This window comes from Oncorhynchus nerka, linkage group LG28 (assembly GCF_034236695.1).
Source record: "Oncorhynchus nerka isolate Pitt River linkage group LG28, Oner_Uvic_2.0, whole genome shotgun sequence".
NCBI classification, from domain to species: Eukaryota; Metazoa; Chordata; class Actinopteri; order Salmoniformes; family Salmonidae; genus Oncorhynchus; species Oncorhynchus nerka.
In genome coordinates, this window is record NC_088423.1 from 7,124,728 (window position 1) to 7,142,571 (window position 17,844).

General features: G+C 41.1%; 1 protein-coding gene across 4 annotated transcripts in view; it reads right to left on the bottom strand.

Annotated features, from left to right (window-relative positions):
* The window catches only part of LOC115121371 (mitogen-activated protein kinase kinase kinase 21-like), a 31,848-nt gene extending 14,808 nt beyond the window's left edge, over positions 1–17,040 (bottom strand). Inside the window, exons 1-4 of one of the 4 annotated variants that reach the window (XM_029650443.2) lie at positions 15,258–17,040; positions 6,432–6,612; positions 2,358–2,506; positions 1,943–2,118 (exon numbers count right to left, since the gene is read on the bottom strand). In XM_029650443.2, coding sequence (XP_029506303.2) covers positions 1,943–2,118; positions 2,358–2,506; positions 6,432–6,612; positions 15,258–16,032 — 1,281 coding nt within the window. In that variant the 5' untranslated portion in view covers positions 16,033–17,040. Of the gene's footprint in view, positions 1–1,942; positions 2,119–2,357; positions 2,507–6,431; positions 6,613–7,278; positions 8,621–13,363; positions 15,202–15,257 lie in introns of those variants that run through there. The other 3 variants (XM_029650444.2, XM_065012610.1, XM_065012609.1) reach the window with 3 other exon arrangements.
* Positions 17,041–17,844: the final 804 nt, after the last annotated feature.

Genomic DNA, 17,844 nt, shown 5'->3' on the forward strand with positions numbered 1-17,844 from the left:
AATGATAAGAAACAAAGTTCTCTGCAAACACAGCAGTGATCAGTGCTCTTCCCCCCCAACCTTCACAATCAGTGAACTTACTCTGGGTGGTAGAAAAACAAAGCATTATCTTTAGGCTAGAGTGGCCTGTGACCCCTAGCCACTCAGTCCACAGAGCTGTCCCAGGCCCTCTGTCTGCAGTAACAGCAAGGTGGGCCCATTGTAGTGCTGCATGGCCCTGAAGCATAGCCCTTACTGTAGGAAAGCTCCTTTAAGAGAGGCTGGCCAGCACTCACAAGTAGTAAATCTCAACTGGCTTTATGGAGCTTTGCAGAAATGTTGTGGTGCTCGGGGAGAGGATGACTAAGCCAAAGATCACAAGCTAAAGGGAGCTTCCATCGCTTGATCGTCAACTAGGATGTGAATGAGTAGGGTTGACAAAATCACTTGAACTATTTCGTAGAGCAGCATTTGAATTTTGTTTTGGTTTCTCTCAGAAAACATAATAATCCTTAAAAGAATGACTTCTGCAAAGCAGCTTTACAAACCCACTGGAGTGAAATTAGATATTTTGTGTAACAACTTTGCAACTTGTGAGGTAGAAAAAATATACAATCATTTCAGTGTTAAAAAGAACAGAAAAACAATATCCCTATATCTGGACTCAAAACTTAACTTTGTAGTTACAGAAGAAAAAGGTTTTGCAAAATGGCGCATGAAGCAAGCTGAACCTCACTTTACCTACAGACCTAGGGTCAGACTTCAGCCCCTCAGAAATATACATGAAGCAAGCTGAACCTCACTTTACCTACAGACCTAGGGTCAGACTTCAGCCCCTCAGAAATATACATGAAGCAAGCTGAACCTCACTTTACCTACAGACCTAGGGTCAGACTTCAGCCACGCAGAAATATACATGTGAAGCAAGCTGAACCTCATTTTACCTACAGACCTAGGGTCAGACTTCAGCCACTCAAATATATATGGATAAGTGTTTCAGATCATATGCAACCCCTAACAATGAAATGTAGAAACTCACACTCAGTAGGAACAGTGTGTGGCTATCTGTGCTTCCGTTATATCGTTATCCTTTTAGAGGTAATTAAATGAACCAGTGTCATATGGGGAAACAACATGAAGAATTGACATACTAGACAATCCCTGGGAGAGCTTTGGTATATTGCACCATTTGCCAAGTTTGATGCTTAACGATTCAGCTGAAGTTGCAGGAAAGGGCATTCTCAATACAACAATTACAAATCCCATTTGATTTAACGAGGAGGGACCAAGGAAAGCAGCTTATCGCATTACCAAGGGGAAATACTTAAAACCATCTACGCTAATAGCTTGTTTTTTTTAAAGATACGATTAGCTCGCCTACAGAAAGTAACCAATTAAAATCAAAGCCGATCAAAGCACTCCCTTAACTACAGGTTTATTGCACCGCTGCCTTCCACGCGCTTCTAACCTTGTACTTTACACAGTGGAAAGGTCTTGTTCCCACATATTGGAGGTTTACCTATACAACGTATCTACTTAATGAGTCACAAAGGATGAGTCTAAGGTATGAACAGGACAAATGTACTTAAGCAAAATAAAAAATACATTGCACAATTTCTCTCAATGTGTCCTGAGTACTGAAAATGCCATGTGAATGGTGAGAGGCGTGTTTGGGAATACATCCCCCTACGCTGATCAACTGAACAAAGACATACAGGGAGAGAGGTGACATTTGCAACAACAAGATTTGAACGTTTAGTCCATAATGTTGTTTGATCGGTGGTTAGGCTATTAGCTGGCCAAAAGTAGGTTACATGAAAAGTGCAATACTGTAAATATAACTGTGTGTTAGTGTGGATTTTCAGTGAATTTATGTAGATCACGAAACTCATCTGTATTTTCTGCGGTGTAGGAAAATTCTCAGCAACAAACGAGTGATCAAATTAAGATCCTACATCTGTACCTTCTCTTTTGTTCTGAGCTCATCAAACATCTCCTGGATCTCCACCCTCCAGTTCTCCTGCATGGAGTGGAAGGAGTCCTGGGGCATGGTGGCCATCACTGCTTCCTCTATGGCTGTCAGCTGCTCCAGGATAGAGGCAAACGACGGCCGGATGTGAGGGTCCTGCTCCCAGCACTCTGAGATACACAACAAGGTGGAACCAAGACAGATCAATGTTCTGAAACTTTGACAAGTAAATTAACACCATTATCTAGTTGTGTGACACTGACACACACACACACACATTCTTGAACAACAATATATCATCCAATGAATGCAGCTACTTCAGGCAACATTAATTGTTCTTGAAAAGTGGGTTGAGGAATGGCAACAGCAGATGGATGGTCTGACTTGCAGATGGATGGTCTGACTGCACCTTCCATGAGCTTGGAGAAGGGTTCTGGGCAGGTGGATGGAATAGGGAGGGTTAACTTGTTGACAGCCACACCATAGGCCACAGCCAGCCCATCAATCCCACGGTAAGGCACCTCTCCTGTCAGCAGCTCCCATAAAAGAACACCATAACTAGAAGAGAACACAGATATAGTGAGTACACTGTCCTAACAACAGTGTTATTACAGCACTATTATAGTGATGGGGGAAAAAACTATAGATACATATCGGGATATTATGTTTGACAAAAAATGTGATCGTTTTGACAATGTCATTTTTTGCACTAGTTGGCTGTACCTGCACCAAAACTCCATTATTTTCCTTCATAGCTTATTCTCCATCTATTTTTAAATAGTGAGCCAATTTGTGTTCAGCACTTTCATTTCCATTACAAAAAAAAACTAATTTTGAAAAATCTAATTACAATAAAATCACAGTATCGAATCGCAATACATATATAATTGTGAGAATTGCAATACATATCGTATCGGCACCTAGGTATGGTGATAGTATGGTGGTGAGGTCCTTAAGTATGGTGATAGTATTGAATGGTGAAAGTATTGAATGGTGATAGTATAGTATGGTGAGGTCCTTAAGTATGGTGATAGTATAGTATGGTGATAGTATTGAATGGTGAAAGTATTGAATGGTGATAGTATAGTATGGTGAGGTCCTTACATATTGTCACGCCTTGGTCATAGTGTTTTGTGTTTTCGTTATATATTTGGTCAGGCCAGGGTGTGACATGGGTTTATGTGTTGTGTTTCGTATTGGGGTTTTATAGGATTTGGGATTGCGGCTGATTAGGGGTGTAGCATAGGTTTGGCTGCCTGAGGCGGTTCTCAATCAGAGTCAGGTGATTCGCGTTGTCTCTGATTGGGAACCGTATTTAGGTAGCCGGGGTTTCACTGTGTATTTTGTGGGTGATTGTTCCTGTCTCTGTGTAGTGTTCACCAGATAGGCTGTATTAGGTTTCACGTTCCGTTTGTTGTTTTTGTATTTATAAGTTATTTCATGTATCGCTATTTTCTACATTAAAGAACATGAGTAACCACCACACTGCATTTCGGTCCTCTCTTTCGACAAACGAAGAACGCCGTTACACGTATGGTGATAGTATAGTATGGTGAACTCCTTAAGTATGGTGATAGTATAGTATGGTGATAGTATTGAATGGTGACAGTATTGAATGGTGATAGTATAGTATGGTGAGGTTCTTAAGTATGGTGATAGTATAGCATGGTGGTAGTATAGCATGGTGGTAGTATAGCATGGTGACAGTATAGCATGGTGATAGTATAGCATGGTGATAGTATAGCATGGTGATAGTATAGCATGGTGACAGTATAGCATGGTGGTAGTATAGCATGGTGATAGTATAGCATGGTGGTAGTATAGCATGGTGGTAGTATAGCATGGTGGTAGTATAGCATGGTGGTAGTATAGCATGGTGACAGTATAGCATGGTGGTAGTATAGCATGGTGGTAGTATAGCATGGTGACAGTATAGCATGGTGGTAGTATAGCATGGTGGTAGTATAGCATGGTGACAGTATAGCATGGTGGTAGTATAGCATGGTGGTAGTATAGCATGGTGGTAGTATAGCATGGTGGTAGTATAGCATGGTGGTAGTATAGCATGGTGGTAGTATAGCATGGTGGTAGTATAGAATGGTGATAGTATAGCATGGTGGTAGTATAGCATGGTGACAGTATAGCATGGTGGTAGTATAGCATGGTGGTAGTATAGCATGGTGGTAGTATAGCTTGGTGATAGTATAGCATGGTGACAGTATAGGATGGTGATAGTAGGCCTCCCGAGAGATGCAGTGGTCTAAGACACTGCATCTCAGTAGTAACTGCACCACTAGAGATTCTGGGTTCGAATCCAGGCTTTGTCGCAGCCGACCATGACCGGGAGACCCATGGGGCTCCGCACAATTGGCCCAGCGTCGTCCGGGTTAGGGGAGGGTTTGGCTGGCAGGGATGTCCTTGTCCCATCGCACACTAGCAACTGTGGTGGGCCGAGCACTGTTGCCAGGTGTACAGTGTTTCCTCCACCACATTGGTGTGGCTGGCTTCCGGGTTAAGTGGGCACTGTGTCAAGAAGCATTGCGGCTTGGTTGGGTTGTGTTTCGGAGGACAGACGGCTCTCTACCTTTGCCTCTCCAGAGTCGGTACGGGAGTTGCAGCGATGAGACAAGACTGTAACTAGCAATTGGATACCACGAAATTGGGGATAAAAAGTGGTAAAAATATATATATATTTATACAGTTGAAGTCAGAAGTTTAGCCAAATACATTTAAACTCAAGTTTTTCACAATTCATGACATTTAATTCTCGTTAAAAAATCCCTTCAATTTATCCACATAATTGTCCTTCCTGATGATGCCACCAATTTTGTGAAGTGCACCAGTCCCTCCTTCAGCAAAGAATCCACACAACAAGATGCTGCCACCCCTGTGCTTCACGGTTGGGATGGTGTTCTTCGGCTTCAAGGTCTTCCTTTTTCCTCCAAACAAAAATGATTTTCATTATTTTTGTTTCATCAAACCAGAGGACATTTCTCCAAAAAGTACGATCTTTGTCCCCATGTGCAGTTGCAAACCGTAATCTGGCTTTTTTATGGCGGTTTTGGAGCAGTGGCTTCTTCCTTGCTGAGCGGCCTTTCAGGTTATGTCGATATATCCACATATATTTTACTGTGGATATAGATACATTTGAACATGTTTCCTCCAGCATCTTCACAAGGTCCTTTGCTGTTCTTCTGGGATTGATTTGCACTTTTTTGCTATACTTTTTCCACCACTGCAATTGATTGCAGAAAATGCAGAAATTATAAAAGTGCTGAAATTTGTTCTGGTTGAAGTTGAATTGAACAGTATAAAACAATCAGAATAGAGAAAGACTCATTGAAATCACTAAGAATGTATGTGTTGAAACCCTAGGATCACTCACAACTCATAAAGCAAACGTAGAACTTTGATTATTCAAAAACTAAAAATACCGTCATTTAATTATTACATATATTTTTTAATATCATGATATAATATTTTGGCCATATCGCCCAGGCCTAGATAGTACAGCATGGTGATAGTACACCATTGTGATAGTATACATTCCCACTATTATAACACATGATAACACTCAAATTCACATTGCCTAAACCTTTGTTGTGCCTAGGGCTGCCATTTAGAAGACCTTGGTCTTGAATAATGGACGTGTTGAATGCTAAATAATGTCAGTAAAATGTTGTTTACCAGTATAGTGCAAACAATGATCCTGTTTTGATTAAGCACCAAGCCTACAGTCATCATTTATCATGTAATTAATGTAAGCTCTGAATGCAGCAGATTGTAGTTACCAGTGGAGGGTGTTCAGGGCTACTGTAGGCTATATTGCACATCCTAGTAGCACAGAATGTACCGACAGTTGTGATCTGATAAAAACAGTTTTGGTTTGAACAAAATAACAACGAAAGCACTTATTATCAGAAATAGGTCAGGACAAATGTTTCTAAACGTCTGAAATAAAAGGAGTATCATGGTGCCACCTTTCCAAATCCTCATCTCCTAAAAGTCTATTGATTCCAGTCTGACATGGGCCTGTTTGGAACAGAGAGTAGAGGAAGAGCAATCCACGGTAACATAATTACGCAGAGACTCGATTTTTCACTTTATAATGTATGCCAAACAAAAACCATTGATTTCAAAGTTTAACAAACCATACAACTCTATGCACAATGAAAACTTTTAACAATTTACACAGTAACACAAAAAAAGCAATTACTGGAAATATTGTGCAGATGCAAAGTTTGGTAACAGAATACCAGTAAAATTGACCTCAGTTTTATTCTGTAACCAAACTTTGCATCTGCACAGCTCTTCCTGGAAATGTGTTTTTGTAAATTGTTCAAAGTAGTTATTGTGCATAGAATTCTTTGGTTAGTTAAACTTTGAAATTAATGGTTTTTGTTTGACATACATTTTAAAGTGAATAAGTCTCAGCGTAATTCCGTTACCATGGAATTTCCCAGGAGCGTGCTGTTAGTTTTACCTCCAGACATCGCTGCCTTTGGAGAAGAGAGAGGACTTGATGACTTCAGGGGCCATCCATGAGTACGTGCCAGCAGCACTCATCTTGGTGGTGTTGTGCCACTCTCTGGCCAGGCCAAAGTCTGTGATCTTCAAGGTCTTCCTTCCAATGTCATCGTTCTCAATTTTTTCAAGTAATAAAACTAGAAGGAGAGGAGTGGGTTGGTTAGGTATTTGGTGAACCACAATGGGATATCTTCAAAGTATAGAAAACTAAATAAAAATGCATATTATTCATGATGATCAAATGGGGAAAATGACAGCATTAGAATAGATCTGTCCCCAGGTCTTAAACACGCTGTATACCTACAGTGCTTTCAGAAAGTATTCACCCCCCTTGACACATCAACATTCTATCAATATGAAAATGATACAAACCTAAAAAGTTACTTCTGTTGCCATTGCCAATTATGTAAAAATAGCTAATATATCCAACAATTAAAACATTGCATCCTTCAATGTTCATTAAATAGTACCCGCAAAACACCAGTCTCAACGTCAACAGTGAAGAGGCAACTCCGGGATGCTGGCCTTCTAGGCAGAATTGCAAAGAAAAACTCATGGATTTTTAGGCAAAGTTCCTCTGACCAGTGTCTGTGTTATTTTGCCCATCTTAATATTTTATTTTTATTGGCCAGTCTGAGATATGGCTTTTTCTCTGCCTAGAAGGCCAGCATGCCGGAGTCGCCTCTTCACTGTTGACGTTGAGACTGGTGTTTTGCGGGTACTATTTAATGAACATTGCAGGATGCAATGTTTTATTTGTTGGATGTATTGTAATTTGCGGTTTGCCTTTAAAATAAAAGTACCTCTTTGAAAGTGATGCAGAAAGTTTCAATTGGTGGAATCATGCCATATTTCGACTAGATAATGAGTTTATTTTATTTTTACAGGGACAGTGCACATTAATCAATGTTTCAGTAAAAGTGCCGGTTTTAGCCAGCCAGCTAATTTTCAACCGCAGTCCCTGGGCAGGTTATTAAAAATAATTACAATATAGACAATCATTGAGCAGTGAGCACACGCAGAGCAACATAGGACAAGCAAGACATAGCATACAGACAGAGCAACATAGGACAAGCAAAACGTAGCATACAGACAGAGCAACATTCATAAACAGACAAAATTCATAAAAGCAACAAAGTGTTTCCACACCTCACAAGCTACAGACAACATGGAAAGTGGCAATACACAGCTAGGGATTATGATCACAAATATGATTTACCTTTAGCCATGTATTGATACGTTTTGTGAAATTGTGATATGTGGTGCAGTTATGTGTGTCTGATGGCAGTGTATTCCAGACATGGGAAGCTCTCACAGAAAAAGCGGATTTACTAAAGGTGCTTATCCTTAAGGGAACTATACAGTCACCTCTCATAGCAGACCTTGTGGATCTGCTGCCAGATGTTTGGGTTTTCTGTTTAACAAAAATACTGAGTGGAGGGGGAGCCAGGCCATTTAGGATCTTGAATACAAGACATGCGTCGGTGTATTGCACAAGAGTTTCCCAACTCAGGAGCTCATGCTTTCTGAGGATGTAACAGTGATGATGGCTATTGGGCTTCCTATCAAGCACTTTGAGAGCCTGTTTGGAGACAGACTGAATAGGTTTTAATGTTGTACAGCAAGCTTGGGCCCAACTAGTCAAGCAGTATGTTAAGTGGGGGAGTATCATAGATTTGAAGTACAGTTTTGCTACCTCTGTAGTCAATTTCGTATAAATCGGAAATTAGCTAGGTTGAATTTGGTTATCTGAATCAACTTTTTCACATGCTTTTTAAAAGAGAGGTTGGAATCAAGTATGATGCCACCTGGAGCTTCTCCCCTGACACATAGACATCTGGCTCAGTAGCATCTGTTGCTCTCTTTGTGAAGAACATGCAAACAGTTTTTTTCCCACATTGAGATGCAAACTGAGAAGACTGATACCCCATGTCATTGATCCACAATCCATACAGTGGCTTGCAAAAGTATTCACCCCCCTTTGCATTTTTCCTATTATGTTGCCTTACAACCTGGAATTCAATTTGATTTTTGGGGGGTTTGTAACATTGATTTATACAACATGCCTACCACTTTGAAGATGACAAATATTTTTTTATTGTAAAATGAACAAGAAACAAGACAATAAAACAGAACTTGAGCGTGCATATCTATTTCACCCCCCCCCCCCCCCCCAAAGTCAATACTTTGTAGAGCCACCTTTTGCAGCAATTACAGCTGCAAGTCTCTTGGGGTATGTCTCTATAAGCTTGGCACATCTAGCCACTGGGATTTTTGGCCATTCTTCAAGGCGAAGCTGCCCCAGCTCCTTCAAGTTGGATGGGTTCCCGCTTGTGTACAGCAATCTTTAAGTCATACCACAGATTCTCAATTGGATTGAGGTCTGGGCTTTGACTAGGCCATTCCAAGATATTTAAATGTTTCCCTTAAACCACACAAGTGTTGCTTTAGCAGTATGCTTAGGGTCATTGTCCTGCTGGAGGGTGAACCTCCGTCCCAGTCTCAAATCTCTGGAAGACTGAAACAGGTTTCCAGTCTAGAATTTACCTGTATTTAGCACCATCTACCATTCCTTCAATTCTGACCAGTTTCTCAGTCCCTTTTTCTTTTTTACTCTCCCGTAAAGCCCAGCTCTGTGGAACGTATGGCTTAAAGTGGTTCTATGGACAAATACTCCAATCTTCGCTGTGGAGCTTTGCAGCTCCTTCAGGGTTATCTTTGGTCTCTTTGTTGCCTCTTTGATTAATGCCCTCCTTGCCTGGTCCGTGAATTTTGGTGGGCAGCCCTCTCTTGGCAGGTTTGTTGTGGTGCCATATTCTTTGCATTTTTAATAATGGATTTAAACGGTGCTCCGTGGGATGTTCAAAGTTTCAGATATTTTTTTATAACCCAACCCTGATCCGTACTTCTTCACAACTTTGTCCCTGACCTGTTTGGAGAGCTACTTGGTCTTCATGGTGCCCCTTGCTTAGTGGTGTTGCAGACTCTGGGGCCTTTCAGAACAGGTGTATGTATATATTATGAGATTATGTGACAGATCATGTGACACTTAACTAAAGTTCACCTGTGTGCAATCTAACTAATTACGCGACTTCTGAAGGTAATTTGTTGCCAGATCTTATTTAGAGGCTTCATAGCAAAGGGGGTGAATAATTATGCACGCACCACTTTTCCATTTATTTATTTATTTGAATATTTTGAAACAAGTTTTTTATTTTTATTTCACTTCACCAATTTGGACTATTTTGTGTATGCCCATTACATGAAATCCAAATAAAAATCCATTTCAATTACAGGTTGTAATGCAACAAAAGGAAAAACACCATGGGGGATGAATCATTTTGCAAGGCACTGTAAGAAAGCCCCCAGTGCAATTCTAAAGTAAAATACATCCAGTGTGATTTCAACAGATTTGTCAAATTAACAAATTATTGTATTTTGTTGATTTTATATAACAACATTCCAACCTCGTTTAGCATGATCTATTCAATTATGGCACAATTCTACTATGTGTATTCATTTGTATCACTGTCAATGACATTCTTTTATTTTAAAGGCTAACCGCAAAGTCCACTATTGTGGCTAATCCTTATTGTGGCTAGCTTCAGACGGATCCGACCACCATTAATCAAATAAGAAAGTAGAGTTATTTTAGATGACACGTAACTATATAGTTAGCTAACTATAGCTACTGAAACAGATGTCGTTTTGCTATGTTTTTGGGGAAGAACATAATTTGCATCCATGAGCTAGCTAGCTATTTTTTATGACCACCACTGTATGTGAGCGAGACAACTTTACCAGTTCATAGCATATGTATCGATTAATCATTGTGACATATGAAATACGAGTGATAGTGTAATCAATGTGTAATAACTACGTAAAAAATGTATGAACGCGTTCAATTATTATGTGATGCACAGTCATATTCAGGTCCTGATTGGCCAACAAGCTTATTTGACACGTCAAATAGTGTTATTTGACACGCAAAGACCCAAACCGTGTCCCATAGTATGAGAAATCCTGGTTGAGAATGAAACAACCAAACAAATGAACAACAAAACAGCACAGCATGTAAGTGAAAGAAATAGGTTTTGATGATGTTTTACTGGTAATGGGGACATACGTAAATGCCAAAAAAATAACTTCTTGGTCAGTGTGGTGTGTGTGTATAACCTTTAATTAACTAGGCAAGTCAGCGAAGAACAAATTCTTATTTAAAATTACAGCAAAAACCGGACGACCCTGCGCCTATTGAGCGCTGCCCTATGGGCCCCCCAATCTAGGCCGGATGTGATACAGCCTGGATTCGTACCAGGGACTGTAGTGACACCTCTTGCACTGAGATGCAGTGCCTTTGACCGCTGCATCCATGTGTGTGTTACCTATTTAACGGTAAAAGGCCAATAAAAAATTGTATGTCGCTTATTGGTATATTTTTTGGGGCAAGGAAAATATCGGATATCGGACAAAAATGTAATATCGGTGCATCACTACTCCATATCAACACCATAGCCAAATTAGCCAAACTAACAAAAAGCCATTATCCAAAGACTAAAAACACATATTTCATTTTTACAGGGGAGCCCTTAAACGTTCCCATGTCCTTAGTGTTGATATTTAATAATCATCTACTCCAGAATAGAGCCTACAGTAGATACGGTCTTGTGGGCAGGCTTGACTCTACTGCTAGGTCACAGTCACGAACTTGCCAAATGGGAGGGTGACAACAAAACTCAAACATAGGCTACATCTGGAGAATGGTAATGTAGCAAATAGGCTACATCTGGTGGAGGGTAATGTAGCAAACGGGTTATATCCGGTGGGGGTAATGTAGCAAATGGGTTACATCTGTGGGGAAGGGTAATGTAGAAAACAGGTTATTTCTGTGGGAAGGGTCATGTAGAAAAAAGGCTACATCTGGTGGAGGGTAATATAACAAATATGCTACATCTGGTGGAGGGTAATGTAACAGAATCACTAGAGCAGAACAGCAACAATATTGTGGAGAGCTATGGCAGTGTAGGACTGTGTGTCGTCTGTTGTTATTTGTAGTAGATAAACATTATACTATAACAGACATAGCGTCTACCTTCACTTAGATTAAAACAAATACGCACCAGTGGTGCAATATCCAAAACAAGCTTCTAGGAAGAAACAAGGCCTATTCCATTTCAAACATGTTTCACTGGTTTAATGAGCCTATAAAATACAGCAGTTTAAGCGCATCTCCATTTCCCTTCACTTAATCTTGTATGTTTCTACAACACTATATACAAAATGTTAGCCGTAAAAGTACCAGCTCAAGGTGATAATGCCTCATTTGTAGACAGAATACTGGGTTGAGTCAGTCAGGTTTTCACCAACTGTTGGGCTATGCAAGGTGCCTGACAATAGGCAGTTCCTAAAGTGGCCATAATAAAACTACTATTCAAAGCATTTCCAGTTCTCCTTTCAGAAAACGCCTGTAGTAGGCTAACTACGCATTAATGTGGTTCATTTCAATGAAGGGACAAAAAAAGTTGCCTTGCAATCTATGGTTATGCCCTCCTCTGAATGGGCCTATATATTTTCAGTACCCATTTTATCGGTTGGGGTGTAAACGTGAGAGCTAGACACAATAACCATGACTTGGATCCACAGGATAGCACTGTGACTTCCAACAGGACACTATGGTTGCCTGGTTTAATTTCAAGTGCATGCCTTCTGGAGCGAGAATCTTGAAATTCTTTAACCTTCACATCTCTGTAGCCGAAACTACAAAATGAAAGTGTTAGGAGGGCTGGCAAGAGGCCACGTTTCAATGTGCTGTGCCCTGTCTGTCAAATGAACATTGCTTCCACCTACAGTACCTCCCTACTCTACAGCTCCAATCAGCAGGAAGGAACAAGCTATTGTGTTAAAATAAAAATAGAGAGTTGCAGCTGTTGTGGAGATTAAATATAATCAAAATAAGCCTTTCAGACGCAGGAGTCTGGGCATTCTTGTGGCTGCCGTCACCTAGCAACTAGTGCTTGACCACTCCATTGTGCAAACTTATGTTAAGCTTTTGCCCCTCATTAGCAGCATTCCTCCTTCGACCGCAAGGTATTAAAAGATTAGGGAACACAAAGACACAATTTCACTGACTTTTTGATATTCCCTTAAGATAATCATTGACCAAATCAGTGTGTGTTATACTACACTAAGTCAATTGTGGGTTGATCACTTCTGAAGGTATAATAGGTAGTCCGTCAGTTGTGAAAGTTTGTGCACTGCATTAGCCCTCCTCTCACAATGCATGCTCCAGAGAAACCTTCACAATGATATCCCACAGATGAATTGCCCTTTAGGCTGCCTTATTTGTGGCTGGTGTCCTGAGTAACTGGTTTAAAAGTATGAAACAAGAGAAAGTGTATAGTCCCCGGTGGGTGGGGGAGGTCAGTGAATTCAGTGCGCACCTAAAAAAAAACATGTTATATTTTCCATTTAAAGTCAGCTACAAGTGTTATTTGACACAATAATGTGGAAAAATAAAATGCAGTTACGCTAATTATGTTACCGGATATAAATCCACTTCACCTACTGTAGTTCAATAACCAAAAAACATCATTTCTAACTCTAGGTGTCATGTCATAGCTGACACCCCATTCTTTCTGCAGACATCTTTCAATCTTAATATTTAACCGTTTTTGGAACGGGTGGTCGCATAAAAAAACAGAGGGAGATTTGACCATAATTCTGTTACCAAACATTGCACCTCCACAGTTCTACCAGTAAATGTGTTGAGAAATATTCTGTGTGAATTGTTCAAAGTAGTCCTTACATAGAGTTGCATGGTTTGTTAAACTTTGAAATTAATGGTTTTATTTGGCATACATTATAAAGTGAGGGGGAAAAAAAACTTACCATGGAATTACCCTGTTCAATAAAAAGAGGCTGGGTTTGTTTGGTTAGCCCACACCCCCATCTGACAGTGATTATGTAGACATGTGAACGATTCCCTGGTGAAAAATAAAATGCAGCCAGATGGATTGCCGAACAAGGTTCACCTTCGGTGAAAGCAGAGCCTGATGAGACACACCAGAGAACAGACAGTCGCCAAAATCATGTTTCACACAACACAGAGGTCACACTTTGAAGTATGTAGCCACAGTCATAGTTCACTCTGAAACCTTCTCATGCATTATTCAGAGGGACGACTCCAAGGCAGTATCAAAAAGTAAACAATGCCACATAAAAATTTGAGTCCGGAAATCTTATCACCTATTGAAACAGGCCTAAAAATTAACTGTAGCATGTTTCAGTTCTAAAATCGTCAGGATTTTTTCCAGTGGCCCATTCGGTTGGTTCTTGCAACACCGGCATTGTGGGTTTGATTTCCACATGGGCCATATAGGCCTAATATGAGATGCTTTGGGAAATTTAGGAGCACATAGCCTACACTGATGACATGGTTTGAAGTTGAGTGTTTAGTAAAGCAGGGGCTATATTTGAGACAACATTTCAGGGTGGTGGGGGTTAGGGAACCCAGCTGAGTAAACATAGACCTTATTTCACATCCTTTCGAGGGTCCCCCCTGCATACACAGATCCTTCTCTAGGGTCCTGCCTGGTTTTCACATGCCCTGAAGGGGATCTGTGTTTGTGCGGATCAGCCACATGCCAAACAGACCGACAAACAGATGGAGGAGAGAGCTCAGTCTCAGCTGCTTGTACAGGCCTCTGGAGTCTATACGGGAGACCGAAAAACAACAGAGTTGAAAGAGGGAATGTTGTCTGTGCTGAATGACTGTGGAAAGGAACGGAATGCAGATGGTGCAATTTCATCGCAGTCACAATGAATCTGCACTTCACAAAATGTCAAACATTACTGCTTTGCAAACTTAAATTCACTTAAATGTACTGTCACGCAATCAGGCAAGATGGGACAGATATGTCAACAATACCTAGGCAGCAGGTAGCCTAGTGGTTAGAGCGTTGGACTACTAACCGAAATTTGCAAGATCGAATCCCAGAGCTGACAAGGTTTATATAAAAAAGTTGTTCTGCCCCTGAACAAGGTAGTTAACCCACTGTTCCTAGGCCATCATTGAAAATAAAAATGTGTTCTTAACTGACTTACCTAGTTAAATGAAGTAGTTCTCTTTCAACTGGGCCAGGTGACTGATGATCATAATTGTGATTTAGCATATCACTAATGTGAGGCTAGCCCAAGAGGGTTTCAGTGATAGTTTAAACAGGGAAATTCATGGCAGAGAAGCCCTCGCTCTTAATCATTCCTTCAAATGCCAACCTCAACACTCAGTTGCTAGTGGGCCTATCAACAACATGCATGCAATGTCATATAATAGATGCCATTTAGTAGACGCTTCTGTTGAAAGCAACTTAGTCATAGGTGCATACATTTTATATATGGGTAGTCCCGGGAATTGAACCCACTATCCTGCACTTGCATTCTAGGCTAATATATGGCAGCTTACCCAATGTGCAGAACACATTACTTAGTGATGGATGTTTCAGTTGTGTAGAATATCAACTGTATCCTCATGCATTAGTTTAGTAATAGTAAAAGTGTATTCATAAGCTTTAGGATTATTTTTTAGTAGGTAGAGGACATTGTGGACCATTCCAGATCCGGCATCCTTCACACTGTTTCAAGAGGGGTGTGCTCAAAGGTAATAAGTGCATGCACAGGTGCATTTTTGGAAACAAGTACACCTATGGCCATGCTCTGTTTTAATCTGTTCTAAAAGTGATGCAAGGTTATTTTTAGCAGATGGTAATATTAATATGTTTCTTACTGTTGCAGGATTTCAGGTCACGGTGAATAATAGGCACAACAGCCTCCTCGTGTAGGTAGTGCATGCCCCTGGCGATTTGAACAGCCCAGTTGACAAGAATGTGTGGGGGTATCCTCCGACCAGTCAAAGCCCGGGTTAGAGTCCCTCCACGAGCATATTCCATCACCAAGCACAGGTTTGGCTCCTCAAGACAAACACCTTCAAGTTTTATTATATTGGGATGTTGTAGCATAGAGAAGAGCTTGGCCTCTTGCTTAACACCATCCGAAGTTGCAGTGATGTCTTCGTCAGGATCCTGTCGCGCTGCCTTCACAGCGACCTCTTGGTCTTTCCATGTCCCTCGGTAAACTTTACCAAATCCCCCGACACCGATTATTTCCTCTAAAACGAGTTCGCTAAAATCTATTTGGATGGGAGTACTCGGACGCTCCCTCACCCCTACCGTGCTACCGCCTGGAAGTCTGTAAATGGCAGGTTGATAGGTAACATAATTTGCAGGGAAAATCCCGACTCGATGGTTAATTTTACCCGTCCACCATCCTTCATCTCCTGAGATGGCAGCATCCTTCGAGAGGACCTCAACAACGTCCCCCCGCCGCAGACTAAGTTCGTCTTCTCCAGTACTTCCATAGTCAAACACTGCCGTCCACAGCGATCGGGACAGGGGAGCGGAATGAGCCCAAGCTCTTGCAGTGGGGGAATCTGTCCAGGCATGCTCTCCCGTGTCTTTCGGTTGCCCCTCACCGTTTGGGAAACCACCCTTGGAAACATCCATTTCTCGGTGGCTGTAGCCGTACCATATAGGGTGCAAACTGTTGACGAAAAAGCAAACGATCAAAGGACCTCTAACTGGAATGCTCGTGAATCGTTCAGAACGATATCACAAATGGGCAAGACGGTTCCAGCATTGTATTCCAAAGTCCTGGTAAAACGCGTTTGCTACTTTCATCTCCGCGTTGCCACAGGGAGTTTCTTCGTGGGTCAACTTTTGATAAAGTTACGCTAGTTGGAAAAAACAATGCATATTTGTGTAGCTAACGAGCTACTTATCAGAAAGTGTACATGAAAGTTTACCCAGTCCCAACACGGACAGAGTGAAAAATAAGCCCATTACATCTACTTAACTTAATAGCTAGCAAAAAGTGCATAGCTAAATGTGCTAACGTTAGCAGCTACCTAATTTAGTAGCTAGCAAAAAAGGGCATAGCTGAACGTGCAAATGTGCGCTCCTGGCTGACGTTTATCAAGTGCCAAAACAGTACCCGCAGTCACATTATCGAAATAAACTTGGGTTAAACACCAGAAACATACACCAACATCAGTATTAGCTATATTATTGTTGGTAACTATGCTATTGCCAAGCTAAGTTTTCAGTTAGCTTTTAGCTGGCAAGTTTAGCTAACGTTAGTTGAATCGCTCTCTAAAACCTTTAGCTGGCTGGCTAACCCATTCGCTATACTACTATAGTAGCTAGCTAACGTTAGGTCAGCCCATTGACTGCACTGACACTTGAACATTTGGAGCATACATTCTGCTAATGTCTTGTCATGTAACAAACAATGGAACGTTTTGTTGCGTTGAAATGATTCGCTAGGATCCGAAATATATCAAACGTTTCAGCAACTTCCCTCAAAACAACCCGTACGGCACCGCCATCGCTCCAACTAGACTCATTCGAACTGTCTGACACACTATTCAGCGTCTGGCTTGTCCTGAGAAGTTTGCGAACGCTGTTCTGTTCTACACGCAGATTGGTGAATTTAGCCTGACGTGACATGCCTGTCCCTATAGGAAAACGAGGAGGAGCAGTTGGGAGAGTAGCCTCCGTGTGCAGAAGAGGGCGCGCTGTAAATGAAAATTATGCAATATTATCGATGATAGCAATAGTAGGCTAATAATGAATTACAGTGCAGCCATGCGTAAACTCATTATTTGACAAGCACCAACACGACAATCACATCATAAACCAACGAGTAATAACGGTTTATTAATGATTCATAAACTAGCCTACATTAATTGGCCTATAATTTAGGCCAGTAATTAACTGTCTAGGCCCATTTATTAACCCTTTTAGACCATATTTTTCAACTTTTTAGGCCCAGTAAGACTTTTTAGTGGGTTTTAAAGAATATGGCTAATACTTGAAATAGCTTAGTTGGTTCTAATAGCCTTATAAAAAAAATCCATTGAATGTCAAGTAGTTATATATTAGTGTTTTATAACCACCAAAAATGACCAGTTATAAATAGGGCCAAGAGCTAGGCTTTAGCTCAGACAGCTAACACAGGCCTGTGGCACACATTTGCTGACAACACTGCGGTGGTAGGACTGATCACCGACAGCGATGAGGCAGTGTGGTGCCAGGACAACCTCTCCCTCAACATCAGCTAAACAAAGGACCTGATCGTTGAAACAGGAAATGGAGGGGAGAGCACGTCCCCATCCACGTCGATGGGGCTGTAATGGAGCGGATTGAGAGCTTCAAGTACCTCGGTATCAACATCACTAAGGAATTTACATGGTCCGCATACACTGTACACCCCCACAGTTGTGAAGAGGGCACGTCAGTTCCTCTTCCCCGAAAAGA